This window comes from Pseudophryne corroboree, chromosome 1 (assembly GCF_028390025.1).
Source record: "Pseudophryne corroboree isolate aPseCor3 chromosome 1, aPseCor3.hap2, whole genome shotgun sequence".
NCBI lineage: Eukaryota > Metazoa > Chordata > Amphibia > Anura > Myobatrachidae > Pseudophryne > Pseudophryne corroboree.
The window spans coordinates 857,697,020-857,723,517 of NC_086444.1; the positions used below are offsets into that span (position 1 = coordinate 857,697,020).

Consider the following 26,498-nt stretch of genomic DNA (forward strand, 5'->3'; position numbering starts at 1 on the left):
ACAATTTGTACAGCCCAGAGATCCACCTGTGAGCGAACCCACTGGTTGCTGAAGTTTCGGAGACGCGCCCCCACCGCACCTGGCTCCGCCTGTGGAGCCCCAACGTCATGTGGTGGACTTAGTAGAAGCAGGGGAGGACTTTTGTTCCTGGGAACTGGCTGCATGGTGCAGCTTCTTACCTCTACCCCTGCCTCTGGCAAGAAAGGATGCGCCCCTGACCCTCTTGCCTTTCTGAGAACGAAAGGACTGCATTTGATAATACGGTGCTTTCTTAGGCTGTGAGGAAACCTGAGGCAAGAAAGTCGACTTTCCAGCTGTCGCTGTGGACACGAGGTCCGACAGACCGTCCCCAAACAATTCCTCACCCTTATAAGGCAAAACCCCCATGTGTTTTTTAGAATCAGCATCTCCTGTCCATTGCCGAGTCCATAAGACCCTCCTGGCAGAAATGGACATAGCATTAATTCTAGAGCCCAGCAGGCAAATGTCCCTCTGAGCATCCCGCATATATAAGACGACGTCTTTTATATGGCCCAGGGTTAGCAAAACAGTATCCCTGTCGAGGGAATCTATGTCGTCTGACAGAGTATCTGTCCATGCTGTTACAGCACTACACATCCAGGCTGAAGCAATAGCAGGTCTCAGTAGAGTACCAGAGTGTGTATACACTGACTTCAGGATAGCTTCCTGCTTTCTATCCGCAGGCTCCTTTAGGGCGTCCGTGTCGACATCTGTGTCAACCATCTGAGATAGAGGGCGTTTATGAGCCCCTGACGGTTTCTGAGTCGCCTGGGCAGGCGCGGGCTGAGACCCCGGCTGTCCCAAGGCTGCAGCGTCATCAAACCTTTTATGTAAGGAGCTTACATTGTCGTTTAAGACCTTCCACATATCCATCCAATCAGGTGTCGGCCCCGACACCACACTTATCTGCCCTTGCTCCGCCTCCACGTAACCCTCCTCATCAAACATGTCAACACAGCCGTACCGACACCGCACACAGACAGGGAATGCTCAGACTGAGGACAGGACCCCACAAAGTCCTTTGGGGAGACAGAGAGAGAGAGTATGCCAGCACACACCACAGCGCTATATAACACAGGGATTTTCACTTATAATAATAAGAATTTACTTACCGATAATTCTATTTCTCGTAGTCCGTAGTGGATGCTGGGAACTCCGTAAGGACCATGGGGAATAGCGGCTCCGCAGGAGACAGGGCACATCTAAAGAAAGCTTTAGGATCACCTGGTGTGCACTGGCTCCTCCCCCTATGACCCTCCTCCAAGCCTCAGTTAGGATACTGTGCCCGGACGAGCGTACACAATAAGGAAGGATTTTGAATCCCGGGTAAGACTCATACCAGCCACACCAATCACACTGTACAACTTGTGATCTGAACCCAGTTAACAGCATGATAATAGAGAAGCCTCTATAAAAGATGGCTCACTACAACAATAACCCAAATTTTTTGGTAACAATAATTATGTACCAGTATTGCAGACAATCCGCACTTGGGATGGGCGCCCAGCATCCACTACGGACTATGAGAAATAGAATTACCGGTAAGTAAATTCTTATTTTCTCTGACGTCCTAGTGGATGCTGGGAACTCCGTAAGGACCATGGGGATTATACCAAAGCTCCCAAACGGGCGGGAGAGTGCGGATGACTCTGCAGCACCGAATGAGAGAACTCCAGGTCCTCCTCAGCCAGGGTAACAAATTTGTAGAAGTTTACAAACGTATTTGCTCCTGACCAAGTAACTGCTCGGCAAAGTTGTAAAGCCGAGACCCCTCGGGCAGCTGCCCAAGATGAGCCCACCTTCCTTGTGGAGTGGGCATTTACAGATTTTTGGCTGTGGCAGGCCTGCCACAGAATGTGCAAGCTGAATTGTACTACAAATCCAACGAGCAATCGTCTGCTTAGAAGCAGGAGCACCCAGTTTGTTGGGTGCATACAGGATAAACAGCGAGTCAGATTTTCTGACTCCAGCCGTCCTGGAAACATATATTTTCAGGGCCCTGACCACGTCAAGCAACTTGGAATCCTCCAAGTCCTTAGTAGCCGCAGGTACCACAATAGGTTGCTTCATGTGAAATGCAGAAACCACCTTAGGTAGAAATTGAGGACAAGTCCTCAATTCTGCCCTGTCAGAATGAAATATTAAATAAGGGCTTTTATATGATAAAGCCGCCAGTTCTGACACACGCCTGGCTGAAGCCAGGGCTAACAGCATCGTCACCTTCCATGTGAGATATTTTAAGTCCACAGTGGTGAGTGGTTCAAACCAATGTGACTTTAGGAAACTCAACACAACATTGAGATCCCAAGGTGCCACTGGAGGCACAAAAGGAGGCTGTATATGCAGTACCCCTTTTACAAATGTCTGACTTTAGGCACTGAAGCCAGTTCCTTTTGGAAGAAAATCGACAGGGCCGAAATTTGAACCTTAATGGACCCTAATTTTAGGCCCATAGACAGTCCTGTTTGCAGGAAATGGAGGAAACGACCCAGTTGAAATTCCTCTGTAGGGCCTTCTTGGCCTCCCACCACGCAACATATTTTCGCCAATGCGGTGATAATGTTTTGCGGTTACGTCCTTCCTGGCCTTGACCAGGGTAGGGATGACTTCATCTGGAATGCCTTTTTCCTTCAGGATCCGGCGTTCAACCGCCAAGCCGTCAAACGCAGCCGCGGTAAGTCTTGGAACAGACAAGGCCCCTGCTGGAGCAGGTCCTTTCTTAGAGGTAGAGGCCACGGTTCGTCCGTGAGCATCCCTTGAAGTTCCGGATACCAAGTCCTTCTTGGCCAATCCGGAACCACGAGTATAGTTCTTACTCCTCTCCTTCTTATGATTCTCAGTACTTTTGGTATGAGAGGCAGAGGAGGGAACACATACACAGACTGGTACACCCACGGTGTTACCAGAGCGTCCACCGCTATTGCCTGAGGGTCCCCTGACCTGGCGCAATATCTGTCTAGTTTTTTGTTTAGACGGGACGCCATTATGTCCACCTTTGGTTTTTCCCAACGGTTTACAATCAGGTGGAAGACTTCTGGGTGAAGTCCCCACTCTCCCGGGTGAAGGTCGTGTCTGCTGAGGAAGTCTGCTTCCCAGTTGTCCACTCCCGGAATGAACACTGCTGACAGTGCTATCACATGATTCTCCGCCCAGCGAAGAATCCTTGCAGCTTCTGCCATTGCCCCCCTGCTTCCCGTGCCGCCCTGTCTGTTTACGTGGGCGACTGACGTGATGTTGTCCGATTGGATCAATACCGCCTGACCCTGAAGCAGGGGTTTCGCTTGACTTAGGGCATTGTAAATGGCCCTTAGTTCCAGAATGTTTATATGAAGAGATGTCTCCAGGCTTGACCATAAGCCCTGGAAATTCCTTCCCTGTGTGACTGCTCCCCAGCCTCGCAGGCTGGCATCCGTGGCCACCAGGACCCAGTCCCGAATGCCGAATCTGCGGCCCTCTAGAAGATGAGCACTCTGCAACCACCACAGGAGGGATACCCTTGTCCCCGGTGACAGGGTTATCCGCTGAAGCATCTGAAGATGCGACCCGGACCATTTGTCCAGTAGGTTCCACTGGAAAGTCTTGCGTGGAATCTGCCGAATGGGATTGCTTCGTAGGAAGCCACCATTTTTACCCAGAACCCTTGTGCATTGATGCACTGAGACTTGGTTCGGTTTTAGGAGGTTCCTGACTAGCTCGGATAACTCCCTGGCTTTCTCCTCCGGGAGAAACACCTTCTTTCTGGACTGTGTCCAGGATCATCCCTAGGAACAGAAGACAAGTCGTCGGAACCAGCTGCGATTTTGGAATATTGAGAATCCAATCGTGCTGCCGCAACACTACCTGATATAGTGCTACACCGATCTCCAACTGTTTCCTGGATCTTACCCTTATCAGGGAATCGTCCAAGTAACGGATAACTAAAATTCCCTTCCTTCGAAGGAATATCATCATTACGGTCATTACTTCAGTAAAGACCCGGGGTGCCGTGGACCATCCCTACGGCAGCGTCCGAACTGATAGTGACAGTTCTGTACCATAACCTGAAATACCCTTGGTGAGAAGGGTAAATTTTGACATGAAGGTAAGCATCTTTGATGTCCCGAGACATCATGTAGTCCCCTTCTTCCAGGTTTGCAATCACTGCTCTGAGTGACTCAATTTTGAATTTGAACCTCTGTATGCAAGTGTTCAAAGATTTTAGATTTTAGATTTTAAAATCGGTCTCACCGAGCCGTCTGGCTTCGGTACCACAATAGTGTGGAATAATACCCCGTTCCCTGTTGCAGGAGGGGTACCTTGATTATCACCTGCTGGGAATACAGCTTGTGAATGGTTTCCAAAACTGCCTCCCTGTCAGCGGGAGACGTCGGTAAAACAGACCTTTGGAAACGGCGAGGGGGATACGTCTCAAATTCCAATTTGTACCCCTGAAATATTACCAGAAGGATCCAGGGGTCTACTTGCGAGTGAGCCCACTGCGCACTGAAATTCATTGAGAACGGGACCCCACCGTGCCTGAACTTGTAAAGCCCTAGCGTCATACTGAGGGCTTGGCAGAGGCGGAAAAGAGTTTCTGTTCCTTGGAACTGGCTGATCTCTGCAGCCATTTTCCTCTCCCTCTGTCACGAGCAGAAAAGAGGAACCCTTTTGTCCGCTTGCCAACCAGGCCTGCGCCTGATAATACGGCGTCTTATTTTGAGAGGCGACCTGGGGTACATCCCCTCTTTTAAGGCAATACTTCCAAATGCCGTTGGGAATCCGCATCACCTGACCACTTTACTGGTATAATTGGACAACGCACTTATACTTGATGCCAGTCGGCAAATATTCCGCTGTGCATCATGCATATATAGAAATGCATCTTTTAATTGCTCTATAGGCAATAATATACTGTCCTTATCTAGGATATCATATTTCCAGTCAGGGAATCCGACCACGCCAACCCAGCACTGCACATCCAGGCTGAGGCGATTGCTGGTCGCAGTATAACACCAGTATGTGTGTAAATACATTTTAGGATACCCTCCTGCTTTCTATCAGCAGGATCCTTAAGGGCGGCCATCTCAAGAGAGGGTAGAGCCCTTGTTCTTACAAGCGTGTGAGCGCCTTATCCCCCCTAGGGGGTGTTTCCCAATGCACCCTAACCTCTGGCGGGAAAAGGTATACTGCCAATAACTTTTTAGAAATGATCAAATGTTATCGGGGGGAAACCCACGCATTTTATTTCTCAGATTGCGGAAAACTACAGGAAGTTTTTCCTCACCAACATAATACCCCTTTTTTTTTGGTGGTATTCATATTATCAGAAAAGTGTAAACTTTTTTCATTGCCTCAATCATGCAATGTGTGGCCCTATTTGGAAATCACGGTTGTCTCTTCACCGTCGACACAGGAGTCAGTATCCGTGTCGGCGTCTGTATCTGAGGTAACGGGCACTTTAGAGCCCCTATATGAGACGTCTGGACATGCACAAGCTGAGTAGCCGGCTGTCTCATGTCAACCACTGTCTTTTATACAAAGCTGACACTGTCACGCAATTTCCACAGTACATCCACTCAGGTGTCGACCCCACAGGGGGTGACAACACTATTACAGACACTCTACTCCGTCTCCTCATCATTTTTCTCCTCATACATGTCGACACAAACGTACCGACACACAGCACACACACAGGGAATGCTCTGATAGAGGACAGGACCCCACTAGCCCTTTGGGGAGACAGAGGGAGAGTTTGCCAGCACACACCAGAGCGCTATATATATACACAGGGATAACCTTATATAAGTGTTTTCCCCTTTATAGCTGCTGTATTGTTTATACTGCGCCTAATTTGTGCCCCCCTCTCTTTTTTAACCCCTTTCTGTAGTGTAGTGACTGCAGGGGAGAGCCAGGGAGCTTCCCTCCAACTGAGCTGTGAGGGAAAATGGCGCCAGTGTGCTGAGGAGATAAGGACGCCGAGAAAGGGGCGGAGCCTATCATCCGTTTTCTTGTATGTTTTGGCAGGGGTTAAATGCATCCATATAGCCCAGGAGTTATATGTGATGCATTTATTTTAGCCATAAAAGGTTTTCTAACGATTTATTGCGTCTCAGGGCGCTGCCCCCCCAGCGCCCTGCACCCTCAGTGACCGGAGTGTGAAGTGTGCTGAGAGCAATGGCGCACAGCTGCGGTGCTGTGCGCCTACCTTTATCTGAAGACAGGAAAGTCTTCTGCCGCCGATTTTTCCGGACCTCTTAGCTCTTCTGGCTCTGTAAGGGGGCCGGCGGCGCGGCTCCGGTGACCCATCCAGGCTGAACCTGTGATCGTCCCTCTGGAGCTAATGTCCAGTAGCCTAAGAAGCCCAATCCACTCTGCACGCAGGTGAGTTCGCTTCTTCTCCCCTTAGTCCCTCGATGCAGTGAGCCTGTTGCCAGCAGGTCTCACTGAAAATAATAAACCTAAACTAAAACTTTCACAAAGAGCTCAGGAGAGCCCCTAGTGTGCACCCTTCTCGTCGGGCACAGAAAATCTAACTGAGGCTTGGAGGAGGGTCATAGGGGGAGGAGCCAGTGCACACCAGGTGATCCTAAAGCTTTCTTTAGATGTGCCCTGTCTCCTGCGGAGCCGCTATTCCCATGGTCCTTACGGAGTTCCCAGCATCCACTAGGACGTCAGAGAAAAGTGATTACCCAATAGCTGCCTTATATGTTTTATTTGCGCCTAAATTTATGTGCCCCCCCTCTCTTTTTTACCCTTCTTGTACCTGGATACTGCAGGGGAGAGCCTGGGGAGCTGCTTCCAGCGGAGCTGTGAAGAGAAAATGGTGCTGGTGTGCTGAGGAAGAAGGCCCCGCCCCCTCAGTGGCGGGCTTCTGTCCCGCTTTCTGTGTAAAAAAATGGCGGGGGGTTTTACATATATACAGTGCCAGACTGTATATATGTATTTTTATTGCCAAAAGGTACTTCAATTGCTGCCCAGGGCGCCTCCCCCCCCCCCCCCCCCCCCCATCCCGGTGCCCTGCACCCTACAGTGACCGGAGTATGTAAGTGTGCTGGGAGCAATGGTGCACAGCTGCGGTGCTGTGCGCTACCTTAAATGAAGACAGGAGTCTTCTGCCGCCGATTTCGTCGTCTTCGAGCTTCTGTTCTTCTGGCTCTGCGAGGGGGACGGTGGCGCGGCTCCGGGAACGGACGATCGAGGACAGGTGCCTGTGTTCGAACCCTCTGGAGCTAATGGTGTCCAGTAGCCTAAGAAGCACAAGCTAGCTGCAAGCAGGTAGGTTTGCTTCTCTCCCCTTAGTCCCACGTAGCAGTGAGTCTGTTGCCAGCAGAAGCTCACTGAAAATAAAAAACCTAATAAATACTTTCTTTACTAGTAAGCTCAGGAGAGCCCACTAGGAGCACCCAGCTCTGGCCGGGCACAGATTCTAACTGAGGTCTGGAGGAGGGGCATAGAGGGAGGAGCCAGTGCACACCAGATAGTACCTAATCTTTTCTTTAGAGTGCCCAGTCTCCTGCGGAGCCCGTCTATTCCCCATGGTCCTTACGGAGTTCCCAGCATCCACTAGGACGTCAGAGAAATTAGTCAAATACATATACAAAGTACAATTTCATAGCCCAGTCGGTCCTACAAAATTTACAAACACAGTAGACTTCAAATTCATTATTATTATACATTGGGGTTATTTTAGATTTTTAATTAAAACAATAGGCTTTCACTAAGTAAGTCACAAAAGCAGAATCTTGAGAGTGCATGTTTTCCATAGTTTTGCCTAGATTTCAGTGTTAAATGGCCATTGGTGTGTGGGAGCATGGAGCGCAGCGCTACCACTGCGCTTACCTCCGTTACTGAAGTCTTCTGCCGTCTGACGCCTTCTGTTCTTCTCATACTCACCCGGCTTCTTTCTTCTGGCTTCTGTGAGGGGGGTGACGGCGCGGCTCCGGGAACAAGCAGCTAGGCGCACCAAGTGATCGAACCCTCTGGAGCTAATGGTGTCCAGTAGCCTAAGAAGCAGAGCCCTTGAACTAAGATGAAGTAGGTCTGACTTCTCTCCCCTCAGTCCCACGATGCAGGGAGCCTGTAGCCAGCAGGTCTCCCTGAAAATAAAAAGCCTAACAATAAAGTCTTTAGAGAAACTCAGTAGAGCTCCCCTAGTGTGTGTCCAGTCACTCCTGGGCACAAAGTCTAACTGAGGTCTGGAGGAGGGGCATAGAGGGAGGAGCCAGTTCACACCCATTCAAAGTCTTATAGTGTGCCCATGTCTCCTGCGGATCCCGTCTATACCCCATGGTCCTTACGGAGTCCCCAGCATCCCCTAGGACGTAGGAGAAAAGGAAAAATATTTTTTACAAATATGCTAAGCAAAGCACTTGCTTTAGTAGGAAGAAAAAAACTGATGAAAAAATGGAGTTAAATATTAAAACTGTTCATTAAAAGGAGAGTAATGTAAGATCCAATGAGGAAAAGGAAAGTTAAAACAAACAACCTATACTGTATCTGGGGAATCAAGGAACCCTAACAAAGAGCACACTTTGTTTTGGGTTTTTTTTCCAATCGTTCATAGCTCTTACTCAAAGACTGATAAGATCCTGCTCAGCCATGACCTCGCTTTAAAAATGCAAGCAGTACAGGTTCTCACCAGGACTTTGGACTGACCATGCTTTCATCTCGGCTGACATAATTGAACTTGCATCCGATCCTTTCACTCCTACTTGGGGCATTTAAACTAACTGGCCCCCAACGGAGCAATTCAATTGTTGCTCTCTTCGAATGTCCATTAGCCGCAGGAAACACATTTCTTCTCGCAGCCTCCTGAGGATGTTGCTTATGGGTGCATCAATACTAATGGGCAACCAAACTAAGCAACAACTGAATTGTTCAGTCAGACAAACATTCATATAGACGTCCAGCAAGGTGCAGCACAAACAACTGAACAGCCCCTATATACACCAGAATTAAGGAAACTGCATACCAAATCCACTATAGGTAGTATTAAACTTCCAATAGGCTTTTCATAGTGTTTCCAATAGACAGCTTAGTCTGCTGGAGAAGGTGTGATCACAGAAGAATAATCTACCACAAACAGGGCCTAATTCTTAATTGAAAGTAATGCAGAAAACAGTAAGTAACTGTGTACACCTGGACAAAACATGTTGCCATGCAAAAAGTGAAAAGTTTTTGCATGCAGGTTTAATACTGTCTGCTTTTGGATGCAGCCAATAAATGCTGGACAGCTTTATTTTTACTCTGCAATTTAGATTAGCATTCTCCCTGTCAAATGTAAATATCTCTGAACATTTTACATCTTCCCCTTCTGCAGTGCAACAAGGTTTGCCCAGGTGCACAGTTACTTGCTCTATTTTGCTTTACTCCAAACTCAGAATCAGGCCCATAGTGGGTTTGCCCAAGCATAGTTCTTTTCTGGGTATGGCCCACTCTATTATGAACTCATTGGGGTTTATTCAATTGTTTGTTAAAGCGTGATAATTACTGGGTGCCTACTGCTGCAATTCAATTGTCTTGGGCACCCCTTAACTGACACTTTTTTTCCCCAAAAACTGTTCAGAAACGGTCAGGGTTTTTTTTATGAGTGAAATAGGTGAAGAACATGTATTTAAACTTATCCAAAATTATTTTATTTAAAAAAAAAAAAAAAAAATTCCCAAACATGAGAACATCGGTAGTCCCTAGCTCAGGGATGGCCAACCAGTCAGAGGCAAATAGCCAGAAAAGATCTGTAGTCAAGGAAAAAGAGCCACAATCATGAAAAATGGGGGTGTGGCCTAGTTGTCACAAAGCCACATCCCATTTTTGTGCGCACACCTTTCGGTATGACATTTGTAGGAGTATGACCTTGTGTCATAACCCTGTTTTTTGTCATGTTGTACAGTGCCACATACATATAATTCCCCAGTACAGTGCCACATACATATAAAAATGCCAAAAAATGGGTGCCTCCACAGTGACGGATACACACGTCCCTACAGTGCCAGATACACACGTCCCCACAGTGCCAGATACATATATGCCACATAGTGCCAGATACATCCTCCAAATCGCTAGTAGCCGCAGGCACCACAATAGGCTGGTTCAGGTGAAACGCTGATACCACCTTAGGCAGAAAATGAGGACGCGTCCTCAATTCTGCCCTGTCCGAATGGAAAATCAGATATGGGCTTTTATACGATAAAGCCGCCAATTCCGACACTCTCCTGGCTGAAGCCAGGGCCAGTAGCATGGTTACTTTCCATGTAAGATATTTCAAATCTACCGATTTGAGTGGCTCAAACCAATGGGATTTGAGAAAATCCAAAACTACATTGAGATCCCACGGTGCCACTGGGGGCACAACCGGGGGCTGTATATGTAGTACTCCTTTTACAAAAGTCTGGACTTCAGGAACTGAAGCCAATTCTTTCTGGAAGAAAATCGACAGGGCCGAAATTTGAACCTTAATGGACCCTAATTTGAGGCCCATAGATAATCCTGTTTGCAGGAAATGTAGGAATCGACCCAGTTGAAATTCCTCTGTCGGGGCCTTCCTGGCCTCACACCATGCAACATATTTTCTCCAAATGCGGTGATAATGTTGTGCAGTCACCTCCTTCCTGGCTTTGACCAGGGTAGGGATGACCTCTTCCGGAATGCCTTTTTCCCTTAGGATCCGGCGTTCAACCGCCATGCCGTCAAACGCAGCCGCGGTAAGTCTTGGAATAGACACGGTCTCTGCTGAAGCAGATCCCTTCTTAGAGGTAGAGGCCACGGATCTTCCGTGAGCATCTCCTGAAGTTCCGGGTACCAAGTCCTTCTTGGCCAGTCCGGAGCCACTAGTATCGTTCTTACTCCCCTTTGCCGTATAATTCTCAGTACCTTGGGTATGAGAGGCAGAGGAGGGAACACATACACTGACTGGTACACCCATGGTGTTACCAGAGCGTCCACAGCTATTGCCTGAGGGTCTCTTGACCTGGCGCAATACCTGTCCAGTTTTTTGTTGAGGCGGGACGCCATCATGTCCACCATTGGTCTTTCCCAATGGACTACAATCATGTGGTGAACACTGCTGACAGTGCTATCACATGATTTTCCGCCCAGCGAAGAATCCTTGCAGCTTCTGCCATTGCCCTCCTGCTTCTTGTGCCGCCCTGTCTGTTCACGTGGGCGACTGCCGTGATGTTGTCCGACTGGATCAACACCGGCTGACCCTGAAGCAGAGGTTTTGCCAGGCTTAGAGCATTGTAGATTGCTCTTAGCTCCAGTATATTTATGTGAAGAGACGTTTCCAGGCTTGACCACACGCCCTGGAAGTTTCTTCCTTGTGTGACCGCTCCCCAGCCTCTCAGGCTGGCATCCGTGGTCACTAGGACCCAGTTCTGTATGCCGAATCTGCGGCCCTCTAACAGATGAGCACTCTGCAACCACCATAGCAGAGAGACCCTTGTCCTTGTCGACAATTTTATCCGCTGATGCATCTGCAGATGCGATCCGGTCCATTTGTCTAGCAGATCCCACTGAAAAATTTGTGCATGGAATCTGCCGAATGGAATCGCTTCGTAAGAAGCCACCATTTTTCCCAGGACTCTTGTGCATTGATGCACAGACACTGTCCCTGGTTTTAGGAGGTTCCTGACGAGTTCGGATAACTCCCTGGCTTTCTCCTCCGGAAGAAATACCTTTTTCTGAACAGTGTCCAGAATCATCCCTAGGAACAGCAGACGTGTCGTCGGGATCAGTTGGGATTTTGGAAAATTCAGAATCCACCCGTGCTGTTGGAGCACTACTTGAGTTAGTGCTACTCCGACCTCCAGCTGTTCTCTGGATCTTGCCCTTATCAGGAGTTCGTCCAAGTAAGGGATAATTAATACGCCTTCTCTTCGAAGAAGGATCATCATTTCGGCCATTACCTTGGTAAAGACCCTGGGTGCCGTGGACAATCCAAACGGCAGCGTCTGAAACTGATGACAGTTTTGTACCACGAACCTGAGGTACCCTTGGTGTGAAGGGCAAATTGGGACATGAAGGTAAGCATCCTTGATGTCCAAGGACACCATAAAATCCCCTTCTTCCAGATTCGCTATCACTGCTCTGAGTGACTCCATCTTGAACTTGAATTTTTGTATGTACAGGTTCAGAGATTTCAGATTTAGAATAGGTCTTACCGAGCCGTCCGGCTTCGGTACCACAAATAGCGTGGAGTAATACCCCTTTCCCTGTTGTAGAAGGGGTACCTTAGTTATCACCTGCTGAGAATACAGCTTGTGAATGGCTTCCAATACCGTCGCCCTGTCTGAGGGAGACGTTGGCAAAGCAGATTTTAGGAACCGGCGAGGGGGAGACTTCTCGAATTCCAACCTGTAACCCTGAGATACTACCTGCAGGATCCAGGGGTCCACCTGCGAGTGAGCCCACTGTGCGCTGAAATTCTTGAGGCGACCCCCCACCGCCCCTGAGTCCGCTTGTAAGGTCCCAGCGTCATGCTGAGGCCTTTGCAGAAGCCGGGGAGGACTTCTGCTCCTGGGAAGGGGCTGCTTGCTGCAGTCTCTTACCCTTTCCTTTGCCTCGGGGCAAATATGAATGTCCTTTTGCTCGCTTGTTCTTATAGGAACGAAAGGACTGCGGCTGAAAAGACTGCGTCTTTTTCTGCTGGGAGGGGACTTGAGGTAAAAAGGTGGACTTCCCGGCTGTTGCCGTGGCTACCAAATCCGATAGACCGACCCCAAATAATTCCTCCCCTTTATACGGCAATACTTCCATATGCCGTTTGGAATCCGCATCGCCTGACCACTGTCGTGTCCATAGACTTCTTCTGGCAGATATGGACATCGCACTTAACTCTTGATGCCAGAGTGCAGATATCCCTCTGTGCATCTCGCATATAAAGGAATGCATCCTTTAATTGCTCTATAGTCAATAAAATACTGTCCCTATCCAGGGTATCAATATTTTCAGTCAGGGAATCCGACCAAGCCACCCCAGCACTGCACATCCAGGCTGAGGCGATTGCTGGTCGCAGTATAACACCAGTATGTGTGTATATACTTTTTAGAGTATTTTCCAGCCTCCTATCAGCTGGATCCTTGAGGGCGGCCGTATCAGGAGATGGTAACGCCACTTGTTTGGATAAACGTGTGAGCGCCTTGTCCACCCTAGGGGGTGTTTCCCAGCGCGCCCTAACCTCTGGCGGGAAAGGGTATAACGCCAATAACTTCTTTGAAATTAGCAGTTTTTTATCAGGGGTAACCCACGCTTCATCACACACGTCATTCAATTCCTCTGATTCAGGAAAAACTACAGGTAGTTTTTTCAGACCCCACATAATACCCCTTTTTGTGGTACTTGCAGTATCAGAGATATGCAAAGCCTCCTTCATTGCCGTGATCATATAACGTGTGGCCCTACTGGAAAATACGTTCGTTTCTTCACCGTCGACACTAGATTCGGTGTCCGTGTCTGGGTCTGTGTCGACCGACTGAGGCAAAGGGCGTTTTACAGCCCCTGACGGTGTTTGAGACGCCTGTACAGGTACTAACTGGTTTGCCGGTCGTCTCATGTCGTCAACCGACTTTTGCAGCGTGCTGACATTATCACGTAATTCCCTAAACAAAGCCATCCATTCCGGTGTCTACTCCCTAGGGGGTGACATCACCATTACCGGCAATTGCTCCGCCTCCACACCAACATCGTCCTCATACATGTCGACACACACGTACCGACACACAGCAGACACACAGGGAATGCTCTGATAGAAGACAGGACCCCACTAGCCCTTTGGGGAGACAGAGGGAGAGTTTGCCAGCACACACTAAAGCGCTATAATTATATAGGAACAACCTTATATAAGTGTTGTTTCCTTATAGCTGCTTAAATATATATAATATTGCCAAAAAATGCCCCCCCTCTCTGTTTTTTACCCTGTTTCTGTAGTGCAGTGCAGGGGAGAGCCTGGGAGCCTTCCTAGCAGCGGAGCTGTGTAGGAAAATGGCGCTGTGTGCTGAGGAGATAGGCCCCGCCCCCTATTCCGGCGGGCTCTTCTCCCGGTTTTTCTGAGACCTGGCAGGGGTGAAATACATCCATATAGCCTCATGGACTATATGTGATGTATTCTTTTTAGCCAGAAAGGTATTAACATTGCTGCCCAGGGCGCCCCCCCCAGCGCCCTGCACCCTCAGTGACCGCCGGTGTGAAGTGTGCCTGAGCGCAATGGCGCACAGCTGCAGTGCTGTGCGCTACCTCATGAAGACTGAAAAGCCTTCAGCCGCCGGTTTCTGGACCTCTTCTTACTTCGGCATCTGCAAGGGGGTCGGCGGCGCGGCTCCGGTGACCCATCCAGGCTGTACCTGTGATCGTCCCTCTGGAGCTAGTGTCCAGTAGCCTAAGAAGCAAATCCATCCTGCACGCAGGTGAGTTCACTTCTTCTCCCCTAGGTCCCTCGTTGCAGTGAGCCTGTTGCCAAGCAGGACTCACTGAAAATAATAAAACTATCAAAACTTTTACTCTCAGCAGCTCTTTATGAGAGCCACCTAGATTGCACCCTGCTCGGACGGGCACAAAAACCTAACTGAGGCTTGGAGGAGGGTCATAGGGGGAGGAGCCAGTACACACCACCTAGTGGTCAAACGTTTAAATTTTGTGCCCTGTCTCCTGCGGAGCCGCTATTCCCCATGGTCCTGACGGAGTCCCCAGCATCCACTAGGACGTCAGAGAAACAGACAAAAATGGTCAGATAAATTGCTTAAATCCATTTGATTCCAATTTGTCTGAACAACCTTTTTGTCAGTTTTACGGCATTTAGAAGCAAATGGTCAATTGGCAGTTGCTCTCATCCATTACCAGATTTTCATTCCAACCAGCCAGATCTGACCGATAAATCTTTAGGTGTATGGCCAGCTTTACTTACATGATGAACATAAATGTGATATGGGCTCCTTGGTACATCATGCAGGTACGAGACAGAACACCGCCCACCCCCTTACCGTCTCTGAAGGCCCTGTGGACCAACTTATTTTTTCCCAAGCCGAGCAGTTCTATTGCGCTTGTTTTGTCCTCCACTTAAAGTGCAATTTCTTTACAAATTTAGTTTCAAGTTATGCCTGAAAACACATATATGTTACTTTGCACTTGTCTTCTATTCCCTTCCACCCCATCTCTCTAGTCCCCATCATTATTATAAACTGGACATGTGCAGTGATGTGATACTATATAGATCTTTCTTCCCCTGTACTTTATATTGTGCCTCTACAATTAAATAAAATTAAAAAAAACCTAATTAAGCATCATTAGGTTAGACAATTAGCATGCAACTCGTGCCTTAAAATATCAGACTGGACAGCTTATATGACACCATTAACTTTCCATCAAAGAATAATAATACATAATACTCACCAAAGTCTACTCTTGTCAATATGCACTGCATTGGATGGTCTGTTGTATGCCTTGTCGTTGTTGCACCACTTTCATAGCAAGATGCACACAAGTCGTAATCGTAGCAAATTAAGCACTTGTATCGTCTGCCTCTGAAGTTTCCTTTTAAACAAGCATCGCAGCTGACACCTGTAATACATAAAATTAAGGACATGAATAAAAAAAATTGGCCTTTAAACCAACTGCAAACTTTGTAATTAAAAACCAGTTTGATCAAACCTTTATAATCAAGTATTTCATACTATCGTTCACAGAACAAATTTGATAATTTACTGTTGTTTATGTCTAGCATGCAGTGTAAACACCACACAAGTCAGAATTGCTGAATTGGGACATAGCAATACATGTTTGTTTTCAATCAGACAAACAAAACTCACGTTAATCCAAAACCCAATGAGAATACTCTGTTGTTTCTACCCTGCCAGCAGACTAGGCAGCCTTCCATGCTGCACCTTCACAATAACGCAACACTTTTCACATAAATCACCCCCCACTTTTTTTTGTGTAAAAAACACAATCAGCAGCAGCAGGAATGTGATACTACTATGGGGGTTCACCAGTAAACCCATGACTATGGGGGCAATTCAGACCTGATCGTAGCAGCAAATTTGTTAGCAGTTGGGCAAAACCATGTGCACTGCAGGTGGAGCAGATATAACATGTGCAGAGAGAGTTAGATTTGGGTGGGTTATTTTGTTTCTGTGCAGGGTAAATACTGGCTGCTTTATTTTTACACTGCAATTTAGATTTGAGTTTGAACACACCCCATCCAAATCTATCTCTCTCTGCACATGTTATATCTGCCCCCCCTGCAGTGCACATGGTTTTGGCCAACTGCTAACAAATTTGCTGCTACGATCAGGTCTAAATTACCCCCTATATCGTTTCAGGAAGTATTTGCCATCACTTGGGCAAGCCGAGCTGCTGAACCATGCTCTTCTCTCCTCTACCCACCTGGTAGGGACTAAATTAATAGTCTTCCTGTTATTTTCAATTGCACAAACTAGCAAAGTCAGTGGAGGCTTCAGATCCATTTGCCCCCCAATCCTCACTGTTCTGCATTTTCCTTGCAGCAGATCCTTGACACCATGAGGTAGACCAACAGCACTGACCAGATTACACTCAACACCACAAACCCAATAGCACTGTGACTACACCTTTTAAACCTGCTGATCGCCCTATAATTTGTTTAACTAGGGTTGTCTCTGGAATCTCCCCCAAGTCTTTACACGTCTTCATTACAACATGCTACCTGGCACCAGCATTTGTCTACATTACAGGTTGACACTAGAGGTGTCTCCTATAGAACAAATTAATACCACAAAAGCAATGTGGGCTACCCCATCTGGTGACATGTAAGAATAGATGAAGACGTAGGCACAATATCAGTAATAAACAAAACTTTAAAAACAAAAAAATACAGGCTCTGAAACGTCATTTAATCAACAGCAAGTCCATATTACCAAAAATATTGGACACTATCTAGTTTTATTCTGAACTGTTTAGTTAAAACAATATCGGTCACAAGGATCAGACAGATTTAATAACCAAAAGATACGGACCGTACTCAAAAGTTTTTAGGCTGTGACTTTTGTTCAGGTCCAAACACTATGTGGTAATCATTCAGAATTGTTGTTTTATGGGCTGTTTAGAATGATTATCACTCAGTGAATGGCCAGCTGAATACAATGAAACAACATAAAAACTTGTGAAACTTATAGGCCCTACACACTGGCCGATATTTCTCAAAGATATGAACGATCTCGTTCATTATTGAACGAGATAACGTTCATATCTTTGAGTGTGGAGTCACCAGCGATGAACGATGTACGGCCCCGCGCTCCTTCATCGCTGGTGCCCCGTCGGCTGTACATGCAGGCCAATATGGACGATCTCGTCCATATTGGCCTGCACTTCAATGGAGCCGGGTGACGGGGGGGGAGTGAAAAAACTTCACTCCCCCCGTCACTGCCCCCCCGCCGCCGGGTCGCCCGTCTGCCGTATCCGCCGTTGGGCAGCTCGGCGGCGGATCTTTATATGTGTAGGGCCCATTAGGAATCAATACAATTAAGACCATGGGGCAGGTTACTGTTGCAAGTGAATAGAAATGTCAGCAACAGCATCTGAACTCGTCCCCCTCGTGGCCCAATTGCCTGGATTTTTGTATGCGTCCCTATAGCTTTGCCATCAAAATATCCATGAGTCCAGCGGTACAATAAGTGTGACATATAGCCAAACTAACTTAAGTCTAATTGAATTGACCCCATAATACAACATAATCTCTACTCCCGTGAGATTCCCAGCGCTGTCAGAAGCCGGCACCCGTCACAGGCTCTGTCCCTGATGTGGTCCATCGGCATCGACAGCTGCAGGTATCGTAACGGTCAGCATACATTGGCAGCGCATATCGGCCTGCTATCTTTTTAGATAGCAGTGTCGACATGGACAGGGGCACATAGCACCCCTGTCACTGTGCCCTCACCGCAGCCTTCATACATGGGGGAGAAGCGCTATAGCTCACATAACGTGTGCAAATACAGCTTCTCCCCCATACCGCCCCTTCATACATTTACATACCTCCCAACATGACCCTCTTCAGGAGGGACAGAATGCTCTGCTTCTGGACTTCCCTCTTAATGTATGATTGCCATCACCTATTTTGAACAGGTTAACGGATAATAAAGGTGTTTCAGCACAGGTGCAGGCAATCATACAGTAAGAGGGAAGTCAAGGACTGGAGCATTCTGTCCCTCCTAGAGAGGGTAATGTTGGGAGGTATGCATTTACCCTAATGAAACACTGACTGCCCTTCACTTCCAGAGTGCAAGATACCATTATGCAATGATTGTGGTCAAGACAGAAAAGATACAGGGAGATCCAAAGTGGCTGGACGCCCTAATCACCAGAGTGGATTGTGCACCATTCCACCAATAGTAATAATGGGGCAGATGTATTAACCTGGAGAAGGCATAAGGAAATGATAAACCAGTGATATGTGCAAGGTGATAAAGTCACCAGCCATTCAGATCCTGTTAATTTACATATTGGAGTTGATTGGCTGGTGCCTTTATCACCTTGCACATATCACTGGTTTATCACTTCCTTATGCCTTCTCCAGGTTAATACATCTGCCCCAATGACAGCTGAAGTTTATCAAATCTGCATTAAGAAAATGCCAGTTAAATACAAATCATCTGGTCATTACAAACATCACGAACGCTACAATGTTAAAAAATGCACCTGCTGGCAGAGCATTGATACATAAGTTTTAGTGCACTAAGGTATAGTAGAAAAAGTTATCTTGGCACCAAAATATTTAGAAATTAATTTCAAGACTTTCAATTTTCACTACAAAAAATCAGTACCTGCTGCACATAATGCAGTTTAAAAGTATTTTGTATTTCAAACATCTTTCCAAAAGTTTTTCTAATAGAAAAGAATCTGTTTGAAATAATATCTGAAGTAAATTACACCCCAAGAAGTTCTTAATGTAATTTATTTTTGCTTTAATACAACACATCACTATTATAATTATGCAACACATTCAGCAATCTACCTACTTTAATTAATAAGGCAATGCTTTCCACAAGATCGCAATACTGTAGTGAGAAATGCTCAAATATTTAAATATCGAAAAGCGGATTTAAAATATATAAAACGTATTATGACTGTTAAGGGGGAATTCAATTGTTTTTCCCCATGGCCGCCAGTAGCTGGCGCCCAACTGTGCAATTCAATTGTTCCTCAGTTCGGGCGCACTGATCCAGAAGGAGACACATTTCAGCTTGAAGCCCCCATGCTGGTGAGCTGAAATGCACAAAAAGGGACTAATTTGGCCAACCAAACGGCACTTTTCGGGTCGCACCCAGCCCTTTGCACGGGTTTAGCAGTTTTACTCGGATAAACCCGGCCTGTCTGGGTGTGATTAATAGGATTAAAAAACAACTGAATATCATTCCCCCAATCTCCCATCACTTAAGACAGGTGATTAGGTGCAATAAACAACACAAGTGAATCACCACCCATAAAATCAAGTCTATGCATTGGTGTGAAAATTGCTAAATTCTGTTTAAAAAAAATTCATTTGGAAGAAACAGGTATGGAAAGTCTTCTGAAATCACGTTATGCAGAGTATTAAAAATCTCTCTCTCTAAAGAGGAGGCCTCTTCCTTTTTTGATACATGGGAATGGATTATTGCAATTTTGCCACCTTCAACGCAATCCCAGATCAATCATGGGTCTGACCCAGTGGTCGAATTCTTCTGGGTGAACCTCTCATTACGTTGCCCGATGGGTGAGTGCCGAAACCCTTTTCTTTTACTTTTGATTTTAATTGTGCCTTTCACTAATACACTTGTATCTAAGCATTATTTACGTGTCTGTACTTTCCACAAATCTTGAGCTATGAATGCCTATATTTTGTAAATAATGGCCATGTAAGTGCGCTGGAATATGTTTATTATATATTACTCATCATTGCGTGTAATATTTCCTATACTTGACTCATATGCCTATGTCTTCCAACTAATTGCAGTTATGTGCAGTCATACCTTGCAGGTTTGGGGCTGTGCTTCAGCAATTGGAATTGGGGATTTGGTCAGGATTAATGGTGTCCTCAAAGCTGAGAAATACAGGCAGTTACTTAGCCATCATGCAATACCATCAGGGAGGTGTCTGACTGGCTCCAAATTTATTCTGCAGCAGGGCAATGACCCCAAACATACAGCCAATGTTATTAAGAACTATCTTCAGCGTAAAGTAGTACAGAGTCCTGGAAGTCATGATATGTACCCCACAGAGCCCTGGTCAAAACATCAAGTCTGTCTTGGATTACATGAGGAAACAGAAGGATTTGAGCAAGCATACATCCACAGATCTCTGGTTAGTTCTCAAAAATGTTTGGAACAACCACCCTGCAGAGTTCATTCAAAAACTGTGCAAGTAACTGATAGTGTTTTGAAAGTAAAGGTGGTCCCACCAAATATTGATTTGATTTAGTTTTCTCTTCTGTTAATTCACTTTGTATTTTTTTAATTAATAAACAGGGTACCCGAAATGTACCCTCGCCACGCATCGGGCTCGGTGGCTCGCTTAGCTCGCCACTGGGTTACTAAAGGTAGTAGTTGGTGGCATGGATAGTAGAGGAACTAACCTACTGGCCTAGCACCTCCCCCTGGTGACGTGGCTCCTCCCCCTGTCATAGGTCCTTTAGGCCACTTGGATTTAGCATCTACCTTTTCCCCAGTGACTATATAAATATAATCAAATGCAACCAGCTACTACACATCAACAACCTTGCAGGCACCTGGTCCCCATAGCTCCCGTCAAACCAACTTGGCGATATAGCGCTCATGTCATCCTCCATTAATATATACGGCTTCCGGCGCTCAGGAAGTGAGTGGTCCCTGCGTTCCATACATAGGGAGACTAGAGAAGACGCGGACTGCGTCACTTCAAGCTCCTGCGTTCCATTGACAGGAAGTGAGCGCGAGAACGGGCATTCTCCTTCTAAAGTGGCTGATGCAGTTTTTTCTGCGCTGTGGCAAAAAACAGCATCGCGGACCTAAGTTTTGTCGGATTACTGCATGCATCCCGAGAAAAAATCCTCTAGTCGGGGATGACAGTGCGCTGAATTGAATAGCACCAGGAGCTAATTCCTGATGCTATTCAATCCACGCTGAATTTAATCAACCCCATTGTAAGCAGCACTGTTAAAGAATTAAGATGGAAAGGGGATCTGAATCCATTTATCTTCTGCATGGGAAGTAAAGGGCCCCATACACTACAACGTTATGTCTGAGGCTGAAGTCGGATGTAATGTCCCTTGAACTCCCCCGGGACATTCCCGGGAGTGATTCCATACGATTTGGTACTTTTGTTCTCTTTTGCATAAGATATATTGCATGCGATTGATGAAGTCGCTATACATCGCATGAAATATATCGTACGGCATACAACTGAACAATGAGATATAACTGATGGGCTGAATAGAGGGCTACGGGGGCTGGGAGTGCACTGAGAACGCCAGTCACACTTCCCTGTGATATATCGCATGCGATAATAGGATTATGGTTACCTACCGGTAAATCCTTTTCTCGTAGTCCGTAGAGGATGCTAGGGTCCACATTAGTACCATGGGGTATAGACGGGTCCACCAGGAGCCATTGGCACTTTAAGAGTTTGAGAGTGTGGGCTGGCTTCTCCTTCTATGCCCCTCCTACCAGAGTCAGTCTAGAAACTGTGTTAAATCCTTCGAGCATAAGCTAAGGTCTCCGTCTAGCATAAGCTAAGGCCAACAACGTGACAGCCTTCCATGTAAGAACTTTGACCTCAACCTCCAGCAGAGGCTCAAACCAGTCCGATTGGAGGAACTGCAACACCACGTTAAGATCCCAAGGCGCCGTAGGCGGTACAAAGGGAGGTTGGATGTGCAGAACTCCCTTCAAAAAAGTCTGAACCCCAGGGAGGGCAGCCAATTGTTTCTGGAAGAAAATGGACAGGGAAATCTGGACCTTCACAGATCACAATCTCAGGCCCATATCCACACCTGCTTGCAGGAAGAGGAGAAACCTTCCCAGTTGAAACTCCACCGTAGAAAACTTCTTGGATTCACACCAAGATATATATTTTTTCCAAATTCGATGGTAATGTTTAGACGTTACTCTTTTCCTAGCCTGTATCAGGGTAGGAATAACATTTTTGGAATGTCCTTCCGAGCTAATATCTGGCGTTCAACCTCTATGCCGTCAAACGTAGCAGCAGTAAGTCTTGATAGGCGAACGGCCCTTGCTGCAGCAGGTCCTCCCGAAGAGGAAGAAGCCTCGGCTCTTCAAGTAGTAGATCCAGAAGATCCGCGTACCAAGCCCTTCTTGGCCAGTCTGAAGCAATGAGGATTGCCTGAACTCCTGTTCTCCTTATGAGCTTTAGTACTCTTGGAATGAGTGGTAGTGGAGGAAACACGTACACCGACTGGAGTCACTAGGGCGTCCACCGCCACTGCTTGCGGGTCCCTCGACCTGGAACAATATCGCCGAAGCTACTTGTTGAGACGAGAGGCCATCATATCTATTTGGGGTACACCCCAAAGATCTGTTACCTACTTGAACACCTCCGGATGGAGACCCCACTCCCCTGGATGGAGATCGTGTCTGCTGAGGAAGCTTCCCAGTTGTCTACTCCCGGAATGAAGATTGCTGACAGCGCCAACGCGTGTTTTTTTGCCCAGAGGATGATTCTGGTTACCTCTGACATTGCTGCTCTGCTCTTCGTTACGCCCTGTTGGTTTATGTAAACCACTGTTACATTGTCCGACTGCACTTGGATAGCCCGATTTCATAGCAGATGGGCCGCATGAAGACGACCGTTGTATACGGTTCTTAGTTCCAGAATGTTGATCTGTAGTCCAGCTTCCAGACTTGACCACCTTCCCTGGAAGGTTTCCCCTTGAGTGACTGCATCCCAACCTCGGAGGCTTGCATCCGGAGTCAGAAGGATCCAGTCCTGTATCCCGAACCTGCGGCCCTCCAGAAGGTGAGGTAATTGAAGCCACCAGAGGAGTGAAATCCTGGCCTTTGGCGACAGACGTATTCAGTGGTGCATGTGTAGATGGGATCCCAACCACTTGTCCAGGAGATCCAATTGGAAGGACCGAGCGTGAAACCTCCCGTACTGTAGAGCCTTGTAAGAGGCCACCATCTTCCCCAGAAAACGAATGCACTGATGAACCGACACCCGGGTTTGCTTCAGCACAGCCCGGACCATTGTTTGAATCACCAACGCTTTTTCCTCTGGAAGAAACACCCTCTGCACTTCCGTGTCGAGGATCATTCCCAGAAAGGACAACCTCCTGGTTGGTTTCAAATGTGATTTTGGAAGAATCAGGATCCAACCATGTTCCCTGAGAAGCTGGGTCGTGAAAGTTATGGACCGTAACAGCTTCTCCTTGGACGATGCTTTTATCAGCAGATCGTCCAGATATGGAATTATGCTCATCCCCTGCTTGCGGAGGAGAACCATCATCTCCGCCATCACCTTGGTGAACACCCTCGGTGCTATGGAGAGGTCGAATGGCAGGGCCTGGAAGTGGAAATGACAATCCAACAATGCAAAGCGGAGATAAGCCTGATACAGCAGCCAAATCGGAATGTGGAGGCACGCATCCTTGATATTCAGGGATACCAGGAATTCCCCCTCTTCCAGACCTGATATCACCGCCCTTAGAGACTCCATTTTGAACTTGAACTCCTTCAGAAAAGGATTTAAAGATTTTAGGTTCAGAATGGGCCTGACCGAACCATCTGGTTTCGGTACCACGAAAAGGTTCGAATAGTAACCTTTGTTTTGCATATGAGGTGGTACTGGCACAATGACCTGTGCCTCCACCAACTTCTGGACGGCTTCTTGCAGGACAGTCATGTCTGCCAGCAGAGCTGGCAAGCCCGATTTGAAAAATTGGTGAGGATGGAGATTTTGAAATTCCAGCCTGTACCCCTGGGACACAATATCTTGCACCCAGGGGTCCAGGCCGGATGACACCCAGACATGACTGAAATGCCAGAGTCTTGCTCCCACCGGCCCCACCTCCTCCGGGGCATGCAGTCCACCATCATGCAGAGGACTTTGGTGTACCTGAAGCAGGTTTCTGATCCTGGGATCCTGCAGCAGCAGGTTTCTTGGACTTGGGCCGACCTCCCCGAAAGAAGGTGTTGGACGGCTTGGCCTTTCTGGACTTGGCAGGCCAAAAGAGCTGTGATGCAGCTGAAGAAAAGGGTTTCTTCGGAGCAGGTGCAGCTGAGGGAAGAAAAGGTGACTTACACGTCGTAGCCATGGATATCCACGCATCTAACGCTTCCCCAATATGAGCCTGACCTGTGTAGGGTATGGTCTCCACATTTCTCCTGGATTCTGCGTCGGCAGACCACTGGCGCAACCACAGTCCCCGACGAGCTGATACAGACATGGAAGAAATTCCAGCAGCCATGGAACCCTGCCGAATCCTGAATGTTCCGTAAAAACAATTCAACATCACATTTCTCCACAGTATCCAAATCTTCAAGTAACGTGCCTGACCACTTTACTATAGCTTTGGCAATCCAAGCACTGGCAATAGTGGGACGTAGTATTGCCCCAGAAGCAGTGTACATGGATTTGAGCGTATTATCAATTTTACGATCAGCCGGCTATTTCAAGGCAGTAGATCCTGGAACAGGTAAAACCACCTTTTTTGAGAGTCAGGATACTGAAGCGTCAACAATGGGCGGGTTTTCCCAGTTTTTTCTATCCTCTACCGGGAAAGGAAATGCCACCAGAACCCTTTTAGGGATCTGGAATTTTTTATCCGGGTTTTCCCAAGCTTTTTCAAAAATAGCATTTAATTCCTTTGACGCAGGGAAGGTTAGCGAGGCTTTCTTATTTTCAGTGAAGTAAGCCTCCTCAACCTGCTCAGGTGTTGTATCAGTAATATTCAACACATCCCTAATAGCCTCTATCATTAATTGCACCCCTTTAGCAAGAGATGCTGCCTCCCGCAACACATCCCCATCACCGTCTGCAGTGTCAGAATTGGTATCCGTGTCATCCTGCATGATCTGCGCAAGAGCACGTTTATGGGAATATACAGCGGGGAGCCCTGAGGTACCAGAACAGGGCCAGACTGCCATAGAGTTCTGTAAAGCCTGAATTGCAGATTCATTTTGTGCAATCTCATTGAAATCTGAGAAATCATAGATTTGATAAGAGGATAACCACTCAGGCTCCCTTGCTGGTATCTGTGCTAAACCAGTGCAATCCTGGTTATATGGAATGGGATCATCCTGAGAGGACATATCCTCTGCAGCATATGACACAGAGTCCCTGGACATAGCTGTATGGAGACCACAGACACTCTATATATATACACACACACAGGGGAGGGCAGACCGTTTCACCCCCAAGAATGGCAAGAGAGACACAGAGACTGGAGCCAAGCCCCACACAACGCTTTTAATATAAAGGGAGACCCCCTATCAGCGCTGACTGTGCACCTTAATAGGTTACACAGTCTGTACTTAGCTCCCCCCCCTTCTACAACCTCCTGGTACTGTGAGAGATAGCTGGAGTTGCTGTGGAGGGACTTGCTCTTTCTGGACAGCGCTGTGCAGGCAGGAAAATGGCGCTGAACGCTGCTGGGTCCGCTCTGATGAGAAGCTCCGCCCCTAAAATGGCGCTGTCTTCCCGCTCTTCACAACGATCATACTGGCCTGAGGATAATGCTGGCTGAGATCCATGGACACCGACAGGCTTTCTGACCAGCGCAGGGTTTAGGCGCCGGATCAGGGCGCCTCCTCACAGCACCCCACAGTGTGCCTCTGAGCTCCGGAGCTCTACCCTGTTGCTGCCATCTTCACACCGGCCCCCCGCTTGCTAGGGGGGTCGGTGACTCACAGAGCCAGAAGATTGGTGGCGAGTAAGGGGGTGGCGGCATGCTGCTGGGGTGAGCGATCCCCTGTGGCGGGGAACGATCTATCCCCTCAGGAGCTCAGTGTCCTGTCAGCGGAGTAAGTGGCTCAGACCCCGCAGGGCGGACACTACTCCCGCCCTTAGTCCCACGAAGCAGGGAGGCCGTTGCCAGCAGCCTCCCTGTAAAATAATAAACTCTTAAAAAAATAAAAAATTAACTTTTCTAAAGAAGCTCTGGAGAGCTCCCCTAGCTGTGACCGGCTCCTCCGAGCACATTTTCTAAACTGAGTCTGGTAGGAGGAGCATAGAGGGAGGAGCCAGCCCACATTCTCAAACTCTTAAAGTGCCAATGGCTCCTGGTGGACCTGTCTATACCCCATGGTACTAATGTGGACCCCAGCATCCTCAAGGACGTAAGAGAAATATCACATGCACAAAAAACACTTTTTTTAATCTGATTCCATCCAATTCAGATATATCATTAGTGCAGCACCAACGACCTAGGGGATCCTATCCGACAGCCACGGGGACGTGCATCAGATTGGATACGATCTAAAACACATACAATTGTACACAATTTCATAGAATATGTCAGACGGATATATCGGAATAGTATGAAATCATGTAAAATCGTCCTAGTG

The 26,498-nt window shown here is 47.4% G+C and overlaps 1 protein-coding gene across 1 annotated transcript in view; it reads right to left on the bottom strand.

Annotated features, from left to right (window-relative positions):
- The window catches only part of KCMF1 (potassium channel modulatory factor 1), a 185,429-nt gene that overhangs the window by 87,978 nt on the left and 70,953 nt on the right, over positions 1 to 26,498 (bottom strand). The window contains exon 2 of the mRNA XM_063919970.1: positions 15,382 to 15,549. Within this exon, the coding sequence (XP_063776040.1) occupies positions 15,382 to 15,549 (168 nt within the window). The remainder of the gene's footprint in view (positions 1 to 15,381; positions 15,550 to 26,498) is intronic.